We start from the raw sequence: 20,178 nt of genomic DNA, 5'->3' as shown, positions 1-20,178 counted from the left end.
TCATTGATGCCGCAAATTTATGCAACCATCGCATCATTTAGTTTACTGTTGCGAATAGAATTACACTTAACTCATTGTTTTGAACTCATTACATAAGATACATGCATATTTATTTAATATTATTATCATCATCATTATTATCATTACAAATATCCTTAAAATAAAATTACAATAAAAATAAATTTAATTTACTTCAGCACGTGCAAGAAGCAAATCTATTACAAATCCTTATAAATACTTATTAAATACAAAACTATAAACTAAATTTTATAAAAGTAAAGCTATTCTCATTCATTTAAATATCTACTAAATAATAATAACCACCACAAATACCGCAATTATATTTATTAGCATTCTCAGTTGTTGGTTTTGGATTTAGCGATTTAAAAAAATTCGTGACACCCAACATAATGTCATTCCTCTTCATATCTAAAAACTCATAAGTATGATTTTTATAATTTTTAATTGTGTATGAAAACATTTTATATAGAATCATCTCAGTTGTAATAAAAGTACTTTGTTGCGAATCAATCGCATCGACTGTTGTTTCAATAAACGAACGTGTTTGATTCAATAAAAACTGAACAACAGTCGCTGAAAAATACACCCCCATACCATTAAGAACATCAAGTAAATTATTTGAATTTGAAATATGTTGCACAAATTTCAAACCATAGTGTTTTGATAATTCCGCCAAATTAAATTCACTAATTTCTTTGTTAACAACCTGTACCAGTAGACCCGGTACTACCTCCATTGTACCGGCGCCTAAAACTGAAAGTGTTGCCAAAAAACCAGATTGTGTAAGATTAGTGTAAATTTTATGTATATTACATAGGACCTCTTTGTATGGTATATCATTGACCAAACGCAATAGATCAAAATTACCAGCATTTTGACCAGCTTGTTTTATCACTTCTCCCGATAATAAAGTAAGCCCAGCTCTAAAAAAATAATACATATTTCCAAAAGATATTTATTAATTACATGTAGGACTTGTGGGAACAATAATTTGAACTTACTTGATATTAGACTGTAACAAACTTCGCAATGTATTTCCACCAACTTTGCCAATTTGCGATGTTATAACAATATTGTTTAGGGAACTTGTAAATAAAATTAAAGAAGAACCAAATGCCAGAAGATCATTGAAATCTAGTTCTTCTTCATCCAAAAAATATCTCTTAAAGAAATAAATTTGCATTTAATTGCAATTTAGTAAATATGTTTTGAATTTTATGTACATATACATGACACCACAATATATAATATATACGTACATACATATATAGTGAAAACATAAAAAGGAAAATATCTCGAAAACTGACTACGATTATAAATTTTTTGACATATTTGTGATCAGCCTGCCAAAATTATATAAAAATATGTTTTGTACGACGAGCCCTTCTCAAAAATCTTATTTATACAAATTATTTTAATAAATAGTATATCTGTGTTTCTAAATCAGGACTTAATACAGCATTGAAAATGAATATTCATATCTTTACTCAACAAGCTGATAAGCTTTCTTTAGATATTGTAAAAATTATTTTCTGTAATTATGACATTTTAATGTAATTAAAACTTAATAATATAGCGTCATAATATGACCATGACATTATACAAAAAATAAACATATTATTTAATAAATATTCAAGAAAAACTCGTGGGTTTAATATTAGAACTATAACGTAGAGAAACCTTATAGTGCATTCTTTTAGTATTATTGATAACTTTAGTTTTGCTCCAGTACTTGCCAGATTTGTGTTTTTTTAAGAAATCATTACTGTACTCAAAATTTCAATATAATCGTTGCGACAACAAAAAGTATCTGTAAGCCTTATTGATCTTCCCATTGGTTGCAAAGTTATAAGAGACATGAATGTTAACTAATTAATTAAAAAAAATAATTTGTTTCTTTCGAAAAAGAATTATCACATTTGTATTGGAACGGACCTAATATTAGCTTTAAATTCAGGGCAAATATTGATAAACATTGTTACATAAAAAAATATGTACTTACAGTAAACAAGTCGTAGGTTGTCATAATTAACTTCGTACAATTAATTAGAGTAGTTGCACCATTTATTGCTTGTATGGAAATACTTGCGGTCTGTAAATAAAATAAAGTAATTTAGAAATTTAATATGACTTTAAAGGAATTGTATTGATTTTTTGATTAATAATCTAAAATTGGCTTTATTATGCGTTTAATTGAAAAAGGATACCTAGAGTGTGGAATTAATTAGCTATGGTATTAACATATTGTATATTCGACTGAGACTTAAGAAATTAATGTAATCCTTAATGGATATTTATTTCAAATTATTTGTCATATGAAATAAAAATTAAAAGATTTTTATAAAAAAGTCCTTAAGCTTAACTAATTATTACATTAATATTTGTTTTTTATATCAATATTTATATACATTCCGTTTGTAATTTCTACATTTTTCATTTGCGACTCCAAATAGTATATATATGCTGGATCGTTATAGATAGCGGAGTCTATATAGACATGTGCGTCAGTATAGCTACTAGCTATATATAAAAACTACAATTAATAATAATCTAATGATAGATATTTCAAATACCTTTGTAGCGACGTATATAACTCCATACTAAGTCGGACCTACAATGGGTCGAAATCAAGAAAAATAATTTGTAACCCGTCTTTTTTTTTGCCATACAAATATGCACTAATAAATTTAAAAAAAAATTAAATGATAATTAAAACAACAGTTCTGAAAAAACATTTTTTTTAAATTTTGTTTACCTAAAAATATTTAAAATTTTTATTTTAAAGTATAATTTGGTGAAGGGTATTAAAGATGCGGCATAGCCAAATATATGTATGTACTTGTTTTTACTAAAATTATTTTGTATTATTTTGCCAAATTTAAAATCATTTCGATAATTTTAAAAGTGTTATTGCCATAGGGTAACATAGAGACGATACGCAATTGTCAAAAACCTAAGTCTGTGATTATTGCTTTGAGTTGAATATAAGGCATATTTGGCGCTGAATCTTATATACCCTGTACCTGAAAAATCGAGGTAGTCGCGGTTTTGCCATTTGTAAACTGATTTATTCGATTTTAAATAGCAACCATGACTATATATACATAAACAGACGGACATGACAATATCGACTCCGCTATCTATAATATATATACTTTATATTCAGCCCAATTATGAATAAAAAATTCCGCGGGAGTTTGTTTCCCGGGATTTTTTCACATTGAATTTGAATAGGAAAAATGAGAAAAGGGAAAAAACTCCCGCGAAATTTTTATTCATAATTGGGCTTATTATATATGGGTTGCAAATTAAAAACATGTGAAAAAAGGACATTATTTTGCGTGCAAACTTTTATTATTTATCAAAATTTTGATTGAAAACAATAAAAACAAGTAAGAAAGTATGGTCGGTCAAGCCCGACCATATAATACCCTACACCAAGTAAATGAGTAAAAATATTTTTCTTTTAAAATATCAATAATTTATATTCGTGAGTGATTTTCGGAAGTGGGCCTTATATGGGAGCTATGACCAATTATGGACCGATCACCATAAAATTAGGTCGTGTGATTTATGTCTATATTAAAGTTAACTATGTTGAATTTTGTGTGTATACCAACATTATTATTTTCGGAAGCGGGTCTATATGGGAGCTATGACTAATTATGGACCGATCGTAACAAAATTTGGTGACATGAATTTTGCATATATAAAACTTATTTGGAGCAAAATTTGTGTAGATACATAGATAAATTAAACATTTATGACCGATAAAGTCCAATTTCGAGGGGACATTTGTATGGGGGCTAGGTGAAATAATGGACCGATTTCAGCCAGTTTCAATAGGCTTGGTCCTTGGGCCGAAAAAGTAATATGTACCAAATTTTATCGAAATATCTTCAAAATTGCGACCTGTACTCTGCGCACAAGGTTTACATGGACAGCCAGCCAGCCAGCCAGCCAGCCAGCCAGCCAGCCAACCAGACGGACGGACGGACATCGTTTAATCGACTCAGAAAGTGATTCTAAGTCGATCGGTATACTTTAAGGTGGGTGTTAGACTAATATTTTTGGGCGTTACAAACATCTGCACAAACGCATAATACCCTCCCCACTATGGTGGTGTAGGGTATAAAAATAACTTGAAAACAACTTAAACAAAAATAATCGTGTTTCTGGTGCTAATATAGTATTTCATATTTTGTTTTTAAAAATATTGTACTCACAAATGACAGTTCATTTCCTTTAGGCACGGTCATATATGCGCCAAACGTAGCAACTGATGACGTTAAGCTTATAATATTGCCTGTTAAATTTAAATTGGCATTAATATTTGTGGCTGTACCCCGTTCAACTTTATTAGACATTTTTTGATAATCACGTATTGTTTCATAGGTTTTTGTACCAATTGCAAGGATTGCAAAAACCGGATGAAACATTGTTGCAGCTTGGCCAACCACCGAAGCAGCTGCAATAAAATTATCAATACTAGACAGTGTTTTATTGGAATATGCCGGCGTTAAGGAATATTCTAATACCACCTAAATATACAGTTAGTAATAGAATTCATTGAAATTAGTTAAAATATATTAAATATGAAATGTATTAATCATATATCACCTTACAAAGCTTGATGAACTACCAATTTCCAGAACACAATCCTGTGAGTACATAAGTTTATTTTTAATTTCACTCAATTGTGTGTTGGAAACAGTTAGTTAATAAGGACGAAATTTATATTTAATTACGTATATAAGTAATGAAAATTACCTTATTATCGTTATCCAATGTATAGTTACCATGTATAGGTGAAATCATTGTTCCAACAGGTAATTCATTATTATTAACAAAATCTTTCCAATTCTGATAAATGCGTGACTGTTCATCGATAAATATCATACAGCAGCCAGCACTGCCGTTAGCATCTTAACATAAAATAGATTTGAATAATTATAAAGTATGATCATTAGCTCATTTGCGAGAATGTCCATAGTCCTGACTAATGTTAATACCCTTAATCATGAATCATAATGTAATATCTTCTATATTCATTACTAATTCGATTTAGCGATGTCCGTCTGTCCGTGTGTTGGTTAAAATGAGTTTTCCGAACAAACAGATAACGTACGGACCTACCTGTGATATCAACATATCAGATATAGTCAAGAGAATTTTGGTATTGAAATTGCTGAGATAACCCTACTACTAATTCGATTTTTGTATCATCGTCTATGTTGAAGGAGTCACTTAAATTCGTCTATAAATAATGTTTAACAATCCCGGGTTTTCGGGTTTAAAATATTATATTTGGATAAACTTCGAAGCTATGTATGTAGGCAGTTAATTTTGAATTATGAGGCTCGTCTTGCAAATGAGCGATAGCCAAATTAAATTTTATAAACTATGTTAATTTATACTTACTTAAACAACGTCTAGTACGAAATATCGGATGAATTGTATAATTATGTGTATATTTTGCTTTATCTAGATCTAATTCAGGAGTAACGATTATATAAATGATAGAATGCAACAAAGCTCCATTAGTGTATTTTCCTGAAATAAAAAAAATTGTTGCATCACTTTGCAATTTCTAAATACATACAAAAATACTGACTCTGTTGCCAAATATTTCGAAATAATTTATTTCTAACTTCCTTAATCCTTGCATTATGTTGTTTAGATTTTCTCAAATCCTTTTTTGAAGTATAAACCTTATTATCATAAGGAAACATACATTCCAGTTTCTTGATTAAGATATCGGATTGATCGGGTCCTATACTAAATAAAAATCATAAATATATACTCAAACTTTATAACTTGTTATAATTTATATTAACTTACACATCCCAAACAATTTCCGAATGTAAAGCGCAGGCTACTGCCAAATCCTGTTGAACTTCATAAGCTGCGCGCAAATCATAGGGAGCCTGCGCATTATTTTGTTGATTTGTTGAAGACATTTTACTTAATCTATTATTTATTCCGCACAATTAACGACACTTTTTACATTTTTTCGTTTTATTAAATTCGAACTAATTTTATTATAAATAAATATAACAAAACGGTACAAATTTTTTAAAATTATTGGAAGACAAAAACACAGAAAACACATTTAACAAACACGAAACACAAACATTTTAATACAAAATCTAACGGGCTAATGTTTTTTTTTTAATTTAACAAGTGATGGGTTTTAGAAGTAACATTTGGTACTCTTTTTAAAGGTGCCAAATCCGGGTGAAAAATCATTATGATATTTATTTTATTATCTCTTTATGTTCATTAGTATTTTTTTATTTAATACTTTAAAGAATTTATATAATTTTTTACTCTATAGTGATAAAAGTCAAAAGGTACCCATTTATTAGTATTATTGGTCCGATATGACGAAATTATTAGTATTTTGGCTCAGAAAGCAAGGCCTTGAAAACAAACGTCATTAACTGCTACGATAAATTTATTTTACCAAAAGTACTTTTTACATTGAAACTAAAAATGTACAATTTGTTACTCAAAACCGTTAAAACTGTTTTATACGGTACTTATAGGGTTCTTAGTTGGAACAAAACGTCGACTTTTTTCAATTTGTTAAGTTGCGGTTATACGTTCAAGTTTTAATACCCTCAAGCGTGTTTACTTAACACTCAAACTTTTAAAAAATCAAACGAACTTGCTTTCAAGTTGGTGTTTCAATTTAAAACCATGAATACTGCTGAATACATGTTTTTGAACTATTTGTAGTTTTTCCTTTTACAAACATTCTGATGCCATAGTTTTTTCTAGTGTTTTTTTTAGAAATATTTATATTTATAAATGCATGACCGTTATCCATTTTTAGCATACAATAAAATAATACAAAACATTAGTTTATAAAGGTTTTGTTGCAATTTTTCCCATACGTTATTCTAAAATTTTCGAGTTTCCTGTGATAACTTATTCGATTATTCGACTCTTTTCCGACCACAAGTTGATTTGACTTTAGCAAAATGTCGATTCTAAGAAAAATCGACTTATAGAACCCTATATACTACATAACTCTGTCATCAGCTGTTTAATAAATTTTAGCCGGTAACGAGGCGAATTCTTATAAGATGGTGGCAGTTCTACGAAAACAACAAATTGTTATAGTAAATGTCAGAAACTAGTTTATTGGATTTTATGAAGAATTAAAAAATATGAATTAAAACTTTAAATAGTGTGGATACTTGAATAGTCATGGCCTAAGTTATTTATATTAAAAATAAGTATATTTTTAATAAGCATAGAATAGGACGGTATTGAAATATAAAAATAGTTTTGACAGTTGCTAGAATCAAACAAGCCAAATAAAATCAGCTTTGACTCCACCTATATGAATTCGCCTTGCCCAGTAATCTATTACGGTCAAGTAGGTTGTGTTTTGTATAACTTTTATTTGTTAAAAATTAATTGCATATAATGTTTAGTTTACGTTTAAATTTAAATAACAATATTAGAAGATTGCCTTTTAATCGCCTAAAATGTAGTAAAGTTGAAGAAAAGCCTGTAGAAACTGATGTCCCCTCAGAGCAAAACAAAATTTTGCAAAATATATTGGCAACAGATGAAGTGGTGAGGCCAAAGATCGATCCCAAAGAAACATCTATTGTATTGTTTCCCGGTCAAGGAACTCAGTATGTAGGTATGGCCAGTAAACTTATGCGTTTTCCAGAAGCTAGACGAATATTTGAAATGGCTAATGAAGTGTTGGGTTATGATCTGTTAAAACTGTGTTTAGAAGGACCAAAAGATAAATTAAATCGTACGGAACATGCACAGCCAGCTGTAATGGTGTCTTCGTTGGCCGCTTTGGAACAATTGAAAGAAGAACGCCCAAAAGCTATAGACAGTTGTGTAGCCACCGCCGGTTTTAGTTTGGGTGAGCTAACGGCTTTGGTGTTTGCGGGCGTTTTACCATTTGATAAGGGTCTAAAATTGGTGCAAGTTAGAGCCAATGCCATGCAAATGGCTTGTGATAAGGCACCTGGTGCTATGGCCATGGTGTTATATGCTCCAGATACGGAAATTGGTGCTGCTTGTGCTAAAGCCCAACAATGGTGTGTTGATAAGGGTATAGAAAAACCATACTGTGGGGTGGGCAATTATATGTATCCACATTGTAAAATAATAGCTGGCAATGTAGAAGCCATTGAATTTTTAGAAAAGAACTCAAAAAGTTTGAAAATACGACGCATGAAACGTTTGGCGGTAAATGGCGCTTTTCATACCCCTCTCATGGAATCGGCCGTTGAGCCATTTGCTAAGGCTTTAAGTAAAATACATTTGGAAGAGCCTTTAATTCGAGTCTACTCAAATATCGATGGAAAACCCTATAAAAGTGTGGCTCATATACAAAAACAACTGCCCAAACAGGTTTGTATTTATTTTGGTTTGTTTTTCTCTATAGTTTTTAACATAAACTTTTATTATTGTTATTATAGATTGTACGATCTGTAAAGTGGGAACAAACTATGCATCAAATGTATGAACGTCAGCAGGGCGTTGATTTTCCCCGAACTTTTGAATGTGGTCCGGGTAAAGGTTTAATACCAATTCTTGAAAAGGTTAATGGGAAGGCTGCTAATACTGCATATCATATAGAAGCTTAGTGTAAACTGTGTTTTATTTCTATTGTTGATTAATGTGTAAATATTTTAAATAAAACGTATAAAAAACCGACTATAAAAATTATTTCATTCAATAAAATATAATACAATTTCCCATTGTCTATAGAGGAGGTGTAGTTGAGTTTAAGTTTTGAATTTTGTACATCAAGGCCCCAAATTGGAATACAAATATTTGTTCTCTATCCGATTTAAAATCGAGATATTCAATTCATATATTTTACAATATAACCGTTTAGAAGCCACAGATTTATTTCCACTTTTTTTAATTCCCCCACTATGGGGTATAAACATGCATACGTAATACAATCATTAAATGCACTATAGTTTTATGGTAATTATATTCTTTATTAAAACTTGAAATTAATTTTTTTATTTTTACAAAAAATAAATGTTTAAGAAAAAAGAAAAAAACGAATACCTAATTTCCTTTATTAAAACAATGTCTTTATTTAACTTTTTTCATCGCGTGCACGCATACGGTGCACAAAAGCAGCACCTTTATTTTTCCTAAAATTCTCAAAGGGATCATTCATATTAACGCCAACTCCCTGTGAGAAAAACAATCATAGTAAATAAATTAAAAATAAATGTTTATATGTATAAATAATACTTACTTTATACATATCTTTGCGATCCCTTACATCGCCAGCTGAAATGGGTTGATCAATTCCTTGATTTTTAGTACCCAAACCGGTACCAGTGCCTGCCCAACCCATTTTCATTAGCATTTGATGTCCTTTGTTGGACTCTTCAATGAATTCGTTTGGCTTTGCGAAACTATTGCCACTGTAAAATACAAAATGAAATGATGTTGTAGTGTAGATATTTTAATTGTTTACTTACAAGAAACTAGGTGGTGTTACAGAACGTTCACGTTCCCTTCTTGTGATGCGTTCGTTTGAACGATTATTATCATTATTGTCTCTTTCTCTGTCGCGATCACGTTCTCTTTCCCTATCACGTGCCGGTGATCGTCGGGGTGAACGACTTCTTTGTCTATTGTAGCGATTGTTGCGTCCTCTATCGTTACCAACACCTCCTCCGCCACCACCGCGATTAGTTTGTGATCGTTGTGGTAGAGGAGACTGAGATCGTGAACGTGATTTTGATTTATAAGGCGAACGAGAACGACTGCGGCTTTTCGATCTAAATGGTAAAAACGGATTGTTAAAATGTGAATTTAATGAGGAACCCGGTTTTTTTTATAGAAAAACTAACCGATAACACCTTTTGTTGACTTTCTTAGGCACAGGTTTTGCCATAATAATAGGGGAAGGAGATCGAGACCTTTCACGCACACCATCTTTAATTTCTTCTTCTTTTTGTTTTCTAGCCGCATTTTTAACTTTGTAGTATTCATACAGGCCAAGTTTTTCCCAACCCTCACTAAAAAAAAGAAAAACGATTAAGACATTGAATTAAATGTAATACAAAATAGAAATTATTAAGAAAAATAACACCCACTTATCTCTCGGCCTATCGTGTGTGGGAAGAGCATAGAATGCTGCCAAAGCATTAGTTAAACGTTCATTTTGTGGTGCTGGTGGCGGCAGACGTATGTCAACAGGATCCAAAGATTTATAACGATAATCCTCGAGCCTAATTAAAGGCACCATTAGACCAGCAGGCAAATCGTAATAGGCTGCAGATGGTATTTGCTCTGGTTCTGGCTCCATTAGCAGACTGGGTGGTGGTGGAATACACTCTTCTTCATTGTCCATAATGCCAGCAGATGACAGTTTCGATTGTTGATCATATGCCAAAAGTTGTTGCTGCTGCTGTTGATGAACCAATTGTAAAGCGGCACTGACATTTAACAAATCAACATTTAAATTATTGACATTGTTTAACAAATCTCCAGACGCTATTAAATTCGGTGGAGGATTATTAAGATTTTGATTTACTGGAATGTTACTATTCATTTGGGCAAATGATGGTTGCTGCATTAAAGCAGAAATTTGAGTAACAGGAGCAATGTTGGCATTACCACCACTCATAAAACCAGGTGGAGGTTTCGACAAATCGGGTATAAAGAAATTTTTGTTGTTTTGCTGTTGTCCCTGCTGATTGCCATAATGATGATCATTATCATCCATTACAGGCATGGCCACTTTTTGAGCCATTAGAGAGGGTATATTCTTAATAAGTTGCTGTGGTACTTGCTGCTGCTGTTGGGATTGTTGTTGATGCTGCTGTTGGCCAACTGTTGTCGGTGGCATTATCGAGGTATTTGGCAAGACTGCAGCCAACATTTGCTGTTCCAATTGTTGTTTTTGTTGTTCCAACTGGGTAATTTGTTGAGTGGCATGTTGTATAAAGATTTTATGTTGCTTTTGATAGCTGTAATAATTTTACAACAAAAGCCAAATTAATTATGTCCTACATGTTTCTTTAACATTCATAAATTTAAATTTTTTTGCATCCATCAATCATACTTATCTAACTGCGCCTTAACTGCCTGCGTGAATTTAGCGGTAACTTCATGATGTAAATTTTGTAAATTTGTTTTATATTCATGCATTGAAGAATCTGGCGACTGTAATTTCGAAATAACGCATGCATCAAAAAATTTCGCTTTTGATTCCCATAACGATAACAGTTTTGTTAGTTTGGTTCTTTGCTCAGTAGAAGCAACTGGGAATGAAAAATATTATTGTTATTTTAATATTTACATATTGTATTTATAGAAAAGGCGAAACTCACTTAAATCTGCACTGCAAAACATGGGTATAACAACATTTTCCAGGCTGTTTTTCAAATCATTCGCATTTTTTCGAACACTGTAAAAAAACTTAATTAATGTTTTTTCTATATAAACAAATATTTAAGCATTCTTTGTCCCAAATCTATAGGCTTCAACATTGAGTACTATAATATGGTATGTGTTTGCCTTTTTTGCTAGATTGAATTTAGAAATGTTAAACTATAATTATCTTTCATTAACTTGCTATATGTATAATTTTGGGCCTAACTTTTTGCAAGTAAACAAACACTTCATTTAAAAATTTAGGTGAAAAAATGTTTTATTGATGTACCAATCATGTTTGTAAGTTATTTATTGGGTCGCAATTGAAAAATGTAGAAATTATCATGGTGAAGGGTATAGAAATTGGTATGCGTTTCAAATAAAGTTTCGAAAGAATTAATTCTTAAATCAAATTAAATATATTCTCTTAAAAATTTTATTAAAGCATTCAGCACAAATTAATTCGTTGCCTTGATTTCTGAGTACTGAAAACGTATTGACTTCATTCCTTATAGCATTAATTCCTTGTTGAATCATTCAAGTTTTCTTTAATTCAAATACATTACAAAATAACATTAAAAATTTATTGAATGATTAAGATTTTCTTCAAATCAAATCTATTACAAAGAGGCTTAGACAATAATTTTCAATTCATTATGTAAATGATTAAATGTAAAACAAAAAATATTTTCATTCAATTTGTATTAGATTTTAATTAACAAAAATTTAATCATTCGAAGGTTGAATGAATTCAGTAATGAAGTAATTTCATTATGAATGAATTCTATTTAAAAAATGCCTTTGAATGAAGCTAAAGAAGTAGATTTACGGAATGAATGGCTCAATTTTTTTAATTTCAAATTAAGATTTTAGTGAATTAAGCTAAAATTAAGTCGAAGCTCTAGTTTCAAACCAACTAATTTTATAATGTAAGACTGACCAATTCGGCGTAGGGAAATATAAATTAAAATTTATTTTACAGGCATTATGTCCTTCACCATAAATGGTAAGTTTGTCATTCCGTTTACAATTTTCACATTTTTAATTTGCGACCCTAATAAAGTATATATATTTAGGATAGTTTCAGATAGCGGATTCAATATAACCATGTCCGTCTGTCTGTTGAAATCAACTTTCCGAAGCCACCAAATAACTTACAAACATGATCGATTCATCAATATATCCACTATAGTCCCGCTTAAATAGCTACTTATTTAAAATCTAGAAAATCGCAAAAATAACCAATATTTGTTAAACAAATTTTTTTATCAAAATTTTTGTTCACCAATTTTTTTTAACGTATTTTTTTTACCAAGCATTGATCCGCGCCAGATGTAAGACTATACATATACATATAGTTACCAAAAATAATCATATATTTGTTAATTTAAAAATTGTATCTACCATTTTTAATTGTATTTTAGAAGTTTCGAATTGTATTTCCGACATTTCTAATTATATTTCAGAAGTTTCTGATTGTATTTCAGAAATTTCCAATTGAATTTCAGAAATATTTCTGAAGTTTCTAATTATATTGTCATTTGCATTTCGATTAGAAATTTCTGAAATACAAATGGAAATTTCTTAAGTACAATTGGAAAATTCTGAAATACAAACCCCCAGTAACACGAAGTCTGGTTATGCGTTTAAAATAATTTTTGTATGAAAACTGTCAGTTTAACTATTAGTTAACACATAACCACACTTCGTGTTACTGGGGGTAAGAAATATCTGAAATACAATTAGAAATTTCTGATATATAATTAGAAACTTCTGAAATGAAATTGGAAACACCCTCATTTTTTTTAAATAAAACTAAAAACAAACTTTGTCTCCTAAATAAAAATAAAATTTGTTATTTTACAAAAAAAAAAAATTAAAAATATACACATATAAATAAACTTACCAATGGTGGAGAATATCATTAATTAAATAAATAAGATGTAATTTCTGTTGAAATGTTGTACCATCGACCAAAGCCCTAAAAATAAATTAACAAACGATATTTTTTTTTCTTTTTGTTGTGCATATTTTCTAAACACATAAAGAGTTGTAGATGATGGTTGCATATTCGTAAAGGTCTTGTAATAGTTTTTTTTACGGTCGTCCGATTTTAATTACTATTTTTTTTTAAATAAAACTTATAATTCATTTTTCAAAATACAATGTCTTCTGTCTTCGTGTGCAAAATTTTTTGTTTTTTAAGTCCAGCGTAAATACATTCTACAACTCATTTTTAAAAGAAATGTAACCAAAAAAGAAAGTCGTTGACAGGATTCCAGGACCAAACATTTGTGAATATGTCAATCAATCAATACTCATCATGTTGTAAAAGAGTTAAATACAATTAATAGAATTTGTGTAAAAAGTTCTAATAATATATAAAATACAATAAATAAAATGTTATCAAAAAAGAAATTGGAACTTAAACTTATAAACAGACGCATACTTTTTTAAAAGATATTGTAAAACGACATTGTTTTTAGCGCTGTCGGTTGAGTGCTGTAATATCCAGTTTTTGCCTAAAATTGCAACATTAAATATATTATTTTATTTGCTAAACAATGAAGTTTTTTATGTTTATTTTGTTTTTAAAGTATTTAGTTAAAAATAATATAAATTTAAAGAAAATCCAAATGATTTTCATTTATACATTTACTTTTTTTTTAGTAATAATATATCATAGTTTTTAACTACTTTTTTTTTAGTTTAGTTTGTAATGAGTTTTTATATTTACCTTGTGAAATACTGTCCTTGGTGCAGGCATCAATTATGGGCTGTAGAATACTATCGAATTCACTCAATGAAATGTTTAGTTCTTCAGCTTTAGTTTCTAGTTGTGAATTTTGTGCAGCCTCTATAGCTTCTTCGATTTGGGTTTTTTGTTGTGCCATCAGTGCCTAAATGTCCCATGGTATTTTATATTTGATATTTTTTTGTTTGGTTTGGAATTCGGTATCATTTGTTTTTGGAAATATTTGCACAATGATTGTGTTTGTCAGAGAACATATATAATTTTTAATGTTTATTATTTTTTTTGTTTTATTTTGGTAATTATATGGTTTCGTATGTATTTGTAGCAGACATTATTTGAATTTGGGATTTATCGAGTTTTGGTTTTTTTTTATAAAAAAATATACAAGTAAAGTAAAATTTTATATGTAGACATTAAAAATTAGATTGTAAGAAATAATAAATAAAATTTATGTATACGTAAAAATAGTCATTAAATTTTTTTTATAATTCAGTATGTTTTGTAAAATTAAGAAAATAACTTCCCAGGGACAAAGAAACAATGTAAGAATACACATGCCATGCATTCTTCGGTTAAAAATATAGTTATTCCGGCTGTTATAAACTATTTAAATATATTGTCCAATAATAGTTGGAATGAATTAATATGTAAACAAATTAACAACTTTCTTTGTCAAGAAAATTTAGTAAGTGCTAAAACTCCCAAAGTTTATTTTTTCAAATAAATTCATATGAAAATGAAATGTATTGTGTCGGGGTTTTGACAAAACACCAACAATACACAACTCTAAACATAGTTGTATGGAATTGATAAAAAATAATAACAATTATTTAGTTTTGTTGTTTTCGAAAATACAATACAAGATAATTCTATAGATCTACCACATTTTACAAATCATTTAAGAACTTAATTTTGTAGGACTTAAACAAGTTTTTTATGCTCTTATTATTCCTAGAGTCTATCTAATCTAAGATGACCCTTATAAATCTTTCTTTTAAAGAAAATCGCTGAACGTTAAAACAATATACCAGACATGGAAATTTTCTCGTGGTACTTCAGCGACTAATCTAATACTTTCAACTAATTTTCAGTTTGTAACTTTATTTTTCAGTTTTGTTTATAACAGTTTTTATATCACATTTCGTGTATGACTTTTGTATAAATAAAATTCTATAGAAAAATGCTATATAACAGTTTTTTCTGTAGAAAAATTCTGTGTTTTTTAAGGAAATATCTCTATAACAGTTCTTATTATAGAAAATTGCTGTATAACAGTTTTTCCTATAGAAAATAGCTATATAACAGTTTGTTCCATAGAAAAAAGCTGTAAAACAGTTTTATCTATAGATAGCTGTATAACAGATAGAAAATTGTGTCATAACAGTGTTTTCTATAGAAAAATTACGTGTAACAATGTTATCTATAGAAAAATACTGTATAATAGTTTGTTCTATAGAAAAATGTTGTGTAACAATTTTTTCTATAGAAAATTTTGTGTATAACAGTTTTTTTCTATAGAAAAATGTGTGAATAACTGTTTTTTATATAGAAAACAATTTTTATTTTTTAAAAGGACCCAAAAGTTAAACAATTGAATATTTATAGATTATCATATCTTTTAGTATATAAGCAGAATTTATCTTAACGATTATTAACTATGAGGTTCAAAACCATCATCGTTATTTTTTAAGGTCCTTACAAAATATGCAAATATATGACAAACAAATATTAAAAGGGGAACTAAAAATCTATTAATTTCTGCATTCCTTAGAAAATATCCTTTCAACTAAAAACCAGATTTCAAAACAAATACACACTGTTAATAACAACCATTGTACAACCGCAATTCGAGTAAACTTGTTTCTTATCAATAAACCCTAAGTATTATAAGAAAAACAAACAGAAAATTTAAATTTCAGCCATTCAAAAGTTGGGACAAGGAATGATTATGTAATTTCAATGAAACTCCCTTCTTCTCATGAAAAACCCCCCATTGAAATTTAAAATATTAGTACCTAACTTCTTAAAGCAAAATTAATGATATAGGATTTCATATGATTAAAACTTTAAAAAAAACTTTTAATAAAATATTACCGTATGTTGTGCTGTTAAGTTCGATTCTGATTGGCGTATTTGCTCGCGCAATGTATTTTGCTGCATATTCAGTGCCTCTATTTGTGCTGTATAATTATTGGCCACAGATTGACTATTGCCATTCGATGATGACTGCGAGGTCAATGTATTATTGGTGGTGGTGCTAAGAGATGATGCATTTGTATTCCATAATTGAAGGTTGGGTGGCGGTTGACTAAGTGTAAATGAGTTATTTGCGTCATTTTGACTGATTGGTGGCATTTGACCACTGGTATGATGCATCATATTCGGTGGCGGTCCTTGTGTAAAGTGTGGTGTTTGTGTTGTAGAAACACCTGAGGATTGTTGTTTTAAGTCTGAAATATAATATATTTGAAATTTTTAATGAATTATATGGAATTCAGGAATTAATACTTACATGCTTGCTCGCCTGCAACTCTATACTGATAGTATGCCGCATGTTCTCCACCATAGAGAAACTCAAATTTTGGATTATTCTGTTGTTTTTGTTTTGTGATCATTTCAAACTCTGGTCCATTTCGTGCCACAAACTCGGCCAGTTTATCAATTATGTTACGTAGACTAACATCTAAAATAAAACAAAAAATTAATTAAAAGGTGTCTATCCCTATAAGAATGACTTTTGGCCGGGGCGTGCGACAGCATTTTTTTTAATTCGTTTTATTTACATAAATTTAAAACATTTTCATTAAATTTTTACCTCTTGGAGGTGGCGGTCCATCCATTTTCTATCTTTAGCTATGAATTTTTCAATTTAGAAATGTATTTTCTATAATATTCGCAACTTATTAAATAAATTCTAAGACGACGTGCTAAAAAAAATTACTTTATAAGCTGTCAAAAGTGGAAAACTTTCCAGGACGCCATTTGTTAAAACAGAGTTGCAAAAAAGGGTATATAAAATACGTTAACGTTTTTTTCATGGTTGAAACTATTTTATAATGAAAATTTGTTATTTTTTTCATAAATATTAGAAAAAACAAATGTTTAGTTTTTATGCTCTTCTATAAATACTTTGGTATAAATAAAAGGAGGCTTTCTTATTTAGAAATATAATTTCTTCAAGATAGAGAAATTACAAAAATTCCAATAAAATTTAAAAAAACTAATTTTTCTATAAAATTTATATCACTGATTTAAATCAAAAATGATGTTTGAGTTTCGATTGTGTTAATAAAATAAAGCCAGTTTAAACTAATTTATTAATACCGTTTACTCATTATGACACTTTTATAAAACGTTTTTCTATAATATTACTACATTTCAAATGCAACCCTGTCCACAACACCGGCATTGACTTAATTTAATGTCAAAATAAAATTAATAGCATGCAATAAAATATCCAATGTAAACAAATAATTTTGTTTTGTTGACGTTTACATTTACATTTACTTTTCCAAGTTTTGCTAAATTTTAGTTTGATAAGAATTTCGAATTCGTTGTGTATGTTAAAATGTTAGGATAGTTTTATTGCGTAAACTAAAATACAAACCACTTCTAAACGCAAAACCATAACCTTTTCTCGCAATGAGTAAGAACAATGTTATACAAATAAACAGCTACAAAAATGGTGAAAATGGATCTGGTTCTGGAGGAGCTCAATCACAGCGAAAAAACTCTACAACTGATAACACGGAACCACCGGAAATGAGAATATTATGCTTCGAATTGACTCACTATAATAAAACTACGCAATTTCTGCTAAGTTGTGCCGGTGTATTTGTTTTGTATTTATTGTATGGCTATTTGCAAGAATTAATATTTACCGAAGAAGGCTTCAAGTCCTATGGCTGGTTCTTGACACTCATACAATTCGGTTACTATATATGTTTTGGTTTGGTGGAACGTAATTTAGAGGCTAAACGTAGTGGAGTACCAGCACTGCAAAGGAATATACCAATGAATACATATGTTATACTGGCAGCATTAACTTTAGGCACTATGGGTCTGTCGAATTCAAGTTTGGGTTATTTGAATTATCCCACTCAAGTGATATTCAAATGTTGCAAACTGATTCCTGTAATGGTGGGTAGTATACTTATACAAGGAAAACGTTATGGTCCTCTGGATTTTGCTGCTGCTATGGCGATGTGCGTGGGTTTGGCATGGTTTACTTTGGCCGATTCACAAATATCACCTAATTTTAATGCTATGGGAGTGGCGATGATATCTGGTGCTTTGCTATGTGATGCTGCCATTGGTAATGTTCAGGAAAAAGCCATGCGTGATCATCGTGCACCAAGCAGTGAAGTGGTTTTGTTCTCTTATGGTCTGGGTTTTGTTTATCTGTTTGTCATAATGATGGTTACGGGAAATTTCTTTAACGGGTTTGCATTTTGTTTGGAGGTGAATTGAATGTTTTCTAAAAGAATTTAAATAAATTTTCTAATGTTTTATATTTAAACTTATACATATTTAGCATCCCCGCGAATCTTTTGGCTATGGATTTTTCTTTAGTCTTTCAGGCTATCTGGGCATACATTTTGTTTTGGCTTTGGTTAAAAGTAGTGGAGCTCCTGTAGCAGCCACAGTGACTACAGCACGTAAAGCCGTAACCATAGCAATTTCATTTGTGTTCTTTAGCAAACCATTTACCATACAGTAAGCATTATTATACTTTCCTGATAATCATACAAATAAGTACATACATTTCTTTTTTTCATTGCAGATATCTATGGTCCGGTTTGGTGGTAGTTTTTGGCATATATCTTAATGTTTATAGTAAAAAACATAAATTAACATTTAAGGATATGCAGCATAAAGTTAAACAGTCTATTTATAGACTGGGTGGCTCGACTACTTCACGAAAATTTTTAGTAGAAGTTTAATTTGTGAAATTGTATTAACAAATCTTTACATACCAAAATTGTGTAGCAAAACCTTAGTTAAGTAGTCTTTTTACTTTTAGTTTTATTTAATTAAGGACACACATTTATTTTAAATTTAAAATGAAAACACTTAAGTGTTCCTATTCTTAACCTATCTATATATATATATGATGCTATAAATAAAATGAAAGTTAAAAAAGTTTTGGTGTTAATTTTGTTGTGGATTATCGATCAATTTTAATTTATTTCAAATTCTAATACACGTTTTATCATATCTTGTCTTTCTTTGGCTGATTCGATTTGTCCCACCATACTATCTAAGAATTTCTGTTGATGTTTTATAATAAATTTATTGCACTGCATTATTGTGGCTCCCGTGTATATGGTACGAAATTTAGCTCGAGTTTCGCTGATCTAAGGAAAAAATAATTTTATATTTATGCAGTTTTATATCATTTAAAAGAAATAAATTATTAAAAAAAAATTTGTTGTGGATCTTAAAAATTTTATTTCCAAAGTAAATATGTATAGGTATGTGGATGGTACTTACCACTGTTATTAAAGGCAGAATGCTTGTTACAAATTTATGGGAATAGTGAGAACAACGTATTATAGCAATTTTTGTTCTTTCATTGCAATATTTAACCCGAAACCCATGTTCCAATAAGCCAACACCATAGACTCCATAAAATTTTTGGACATTTGAAAGTATACATTTCGCCAAGACATTATCTTTAATGTTTAAAACTTTGGTTTTGGCATTGTGTGGTACAATTTGTACAACAACATAACTATAAAGAAATAAAATTAATTAAAAATTACACTTAAATACAAAAATTTTAACAAATTACCGATTTTTTATGCGCACCATATTACAATAAACAAAATAAATAAAATGTAAACAATAAAAAAGCAACGTGTATTTTGAGTTTTGTCTTCTTCCTTTTTTTATTTTTTTTTAAAGTAAACAAACAAAAGAAAACTGTCATCAAAACAAAAACAGCTGTGTAAACACTTTTATCTCATGCTAGAAAATTATTATTCAATGTTATTATTTGTTTCATAAAT

General features: G+C 29.5%; 5 protein-coding genes across 5 annotated transcripts; 2 read left to right on the top strand and 3 right to left on the bottom strand.

Moving 5' to 3' along the window:
- Positions 1-94: 94 nt before the first annotated feature.
- Positions 95-5,981, bottom strand: LOC135955390 (uncharacterized). Its single transcript, XM_065505741.1, has 8 exons — positions 5,863-5,981; positions 5,636-5,799; positions 5,443-5,574; positions 4,792-4,946; positions 4,248-4,562; positions 2,024-2,113; positions 1,023-1,183; positions 95-944 (listed from the first exon to the last, which is right to left on the bottom strand). Exons 1-8 carry the CDS (start codon positions 5,979-5,981, stop codon positions 296-298), a joined length of 1,785 nt encoding a protein of 594 aa, XP_065361813.1. The 3' UTR covers positions 95-295.
- A 1,417-nt stretch (positions 5,982-7,398) lies between these two features.
- Positions 7,399-8,727, top strand: beg (malonyl-CoA-acyl carrier protein transacylase beg). The gene is made up of 2 exons (XM_065505263.1): positions 7,399-8,412; positions 8,481-8,727. The coding sequence occupies exons 1-2, from the start codon at positions 7,459-7,461 to the stop codon at positions 8,646-8,648; spliced, it is 1,122 nt and encodes a 373-aa protein (XP_065361335.1). The 5' UTR covers positions 7,399-7,458; the 3' UTR covers positions 8,649-8,727.
- Positions 8,728-8,990: 263 nt separating this feature from the next.
- Positions 8,991-17,139, bottom strand: LOC135953667 (calcium homeostasis endoplasmic reticulum protein). The gene is made up of 13 exons (XM_065503634.1): positions 16,983-17,139; positions 16,680-16,850; positions 16,262-16,617; positions 14,150-14,312; positions 13,862-13,934; positions 13,319-13,393; positions 11,370-11,446; positions 11,102-11,300; positions 10,131-11,006; positions 9,885-10,052; positions 9,510-9,812; positions 9,281-9,452; positions 8,991-9,214 (listed from the first exon to the last, which is right to left on the bottom strand). The coding sequence occupies exons 1-13, from the start codon at positions 17,005-17,007 to the stop codon at positions 9,116-9,118; spliced, it is 2,757 nt and encodes a 918-aa protein (XP_065359706.1). The 5' UTR covers positions 17,008-17,139; the 3' UTR covers positions 8,991-9,115.
- Positions 17,140-17,694: 555 nt separating this feature from the next.
- Positions 17,695-19,505, top strand: Papst2 (PAPS transporter 2). The gene is made up of 3 exons (XM_065506321.1): positions 17,695-18,628; positions 18,702-18,883; positions 18,951-19,505. The coding sequence occupies exons 1-3, from the start codon at positions 17,810-17,812 to the stop codon at positions 19,108-19,110; spliced, it is 1,161 nt and encodes a 386-aa protein (XP_065362393.1). The 5' UTR covers positions 17,695-17,809; the 3' UTR covers positions 19,111-19,505.
- Positions 19,311-20,092, bottom strand: Pop5 (POP5 ribonuclease P/MRP subunit). The gene is made up of 3 exons (XM_065506322.1): positions 19,962-20,092; positions 19,661-19,901; positions 19,311-19,524 (listed from the first exon to the last, which is right to left on the bottom strand). The coding sequence occupies exons 1-3, from the start codon at positions 19,979-19,981 to the stop codon at positions 19,348-19,350; spliced, it is 438 nt and encodes a 145-aa protein (XP_065362394.1). The 5' UTR covers positions 19,982-20,092; the 3' UTR covers positions 19,311-19,347.
- Positions 20,093-20,178: the final 86 nt, after the last annotated feature.

Source organism: Calliphora vicina, chromosome 3 (genome assembly GCF_958450345.1).
Source record: "Calliphora vicina chromosome 3, idCalVici1.1, whole genome shotgun sequence".
Classification (NCBI taxonomy): Eukaryota; Metazoa; Arthropoda; class Insecta; order Diptera; family Calliphoridae; genus Calliphora; species Calliphora vicina.
This window is presented reverse-complemented; position numbering and strand designations above follow the sequence as displayed.

Coding starts and splice junctions, on each gene's coding strand:
- Pop5 (XM_065506322.1), bottom strand. CDS start 19,981: ATGGTGCGCATAAAAAATCG. Junction 19,902..19,961: donor ATGGTGCGCATAAAAAATCG/GTAATTTGTTAA, acceptor ATTTCTTTATAG/TTATGTTGTTGTACAAATTG. Junction 19,525..19,660: donor TTCTGCCTTTAATAACAGTG/GTAAGTACCATC, acceptor TTTTTTCCTTAG/ATCAGCGAAACTCGAGCTAA.
- Papst2 (XM_065506321.1), top strand. CDS start 17,810: ATGAGTAAGAACAATGTTATACAAATAAACAGCTACAAAAATGGTGAA. Junction 18,629..18,701: donor GGTTTGCATTTTGTTTGGAG/GTGAATTGAATG, acceptor ATACATATTTAG/CATCCCCGCGAATCTTTTGG. Junction 18,884..18,950: donor AGCAAACCATTTACCATACA/GTAAGCATTATT, acceptor TTTTCATTGCAG/ATATCTATGGTCCGGTTTGG.
- LOC135953667 (XM_065503634.1), bottom strand. CDS start 17,007: ATGGATGGACCGCCACCTCCAAGAG. Junction 13,394..13,861: donor TTACAATATCTTTTAAAAAA/GTATGCGTCTGT, acceptor ATTTATTTTTAG/GGCTTTGGTCGATGGTACAA. Junction 11,447..13,318: donor AATGATATTCTCCACCATTG/GTAAGTTTATTT, acceptor GTTTTTTTACAG/TGTTCGAAAAAATGCGAATG.
- beg (XM_065505263.1), top strand. CDS start 7,459: ATGTTTAGTTTACGTTTAAATTTAAATAACAATATTAGAAGATTGCCT. Junction 8,413..8,480: donor AAAAACAACTGCCCAAACAG/GTTTGTATTTAT, acceptor TTGTTATTATAG/ATTGTACGATCTGTAAAGTG.
- LOC135955390 (XM_065505741.1), bottom strand. CDS start 5,981: ATGTCTTCAACAAATCAACAAAATAATGCGCAGGCTCCCTATGATTTG. Junction 4,947..5,442: donor TCGTACTAGACGTTGTTTAA/GTAAGTATAAAT, acceptor TTTTATGTTAAG/ATGCTAACGGCAGTGCTGGC. Junction 945..1,022: donor TTGTTACAGTCTAATATCAA/GTAAGTTCAAAT, acceptor TTATTTTTTTAG/AGCTGGGCTTACTTTATTAT.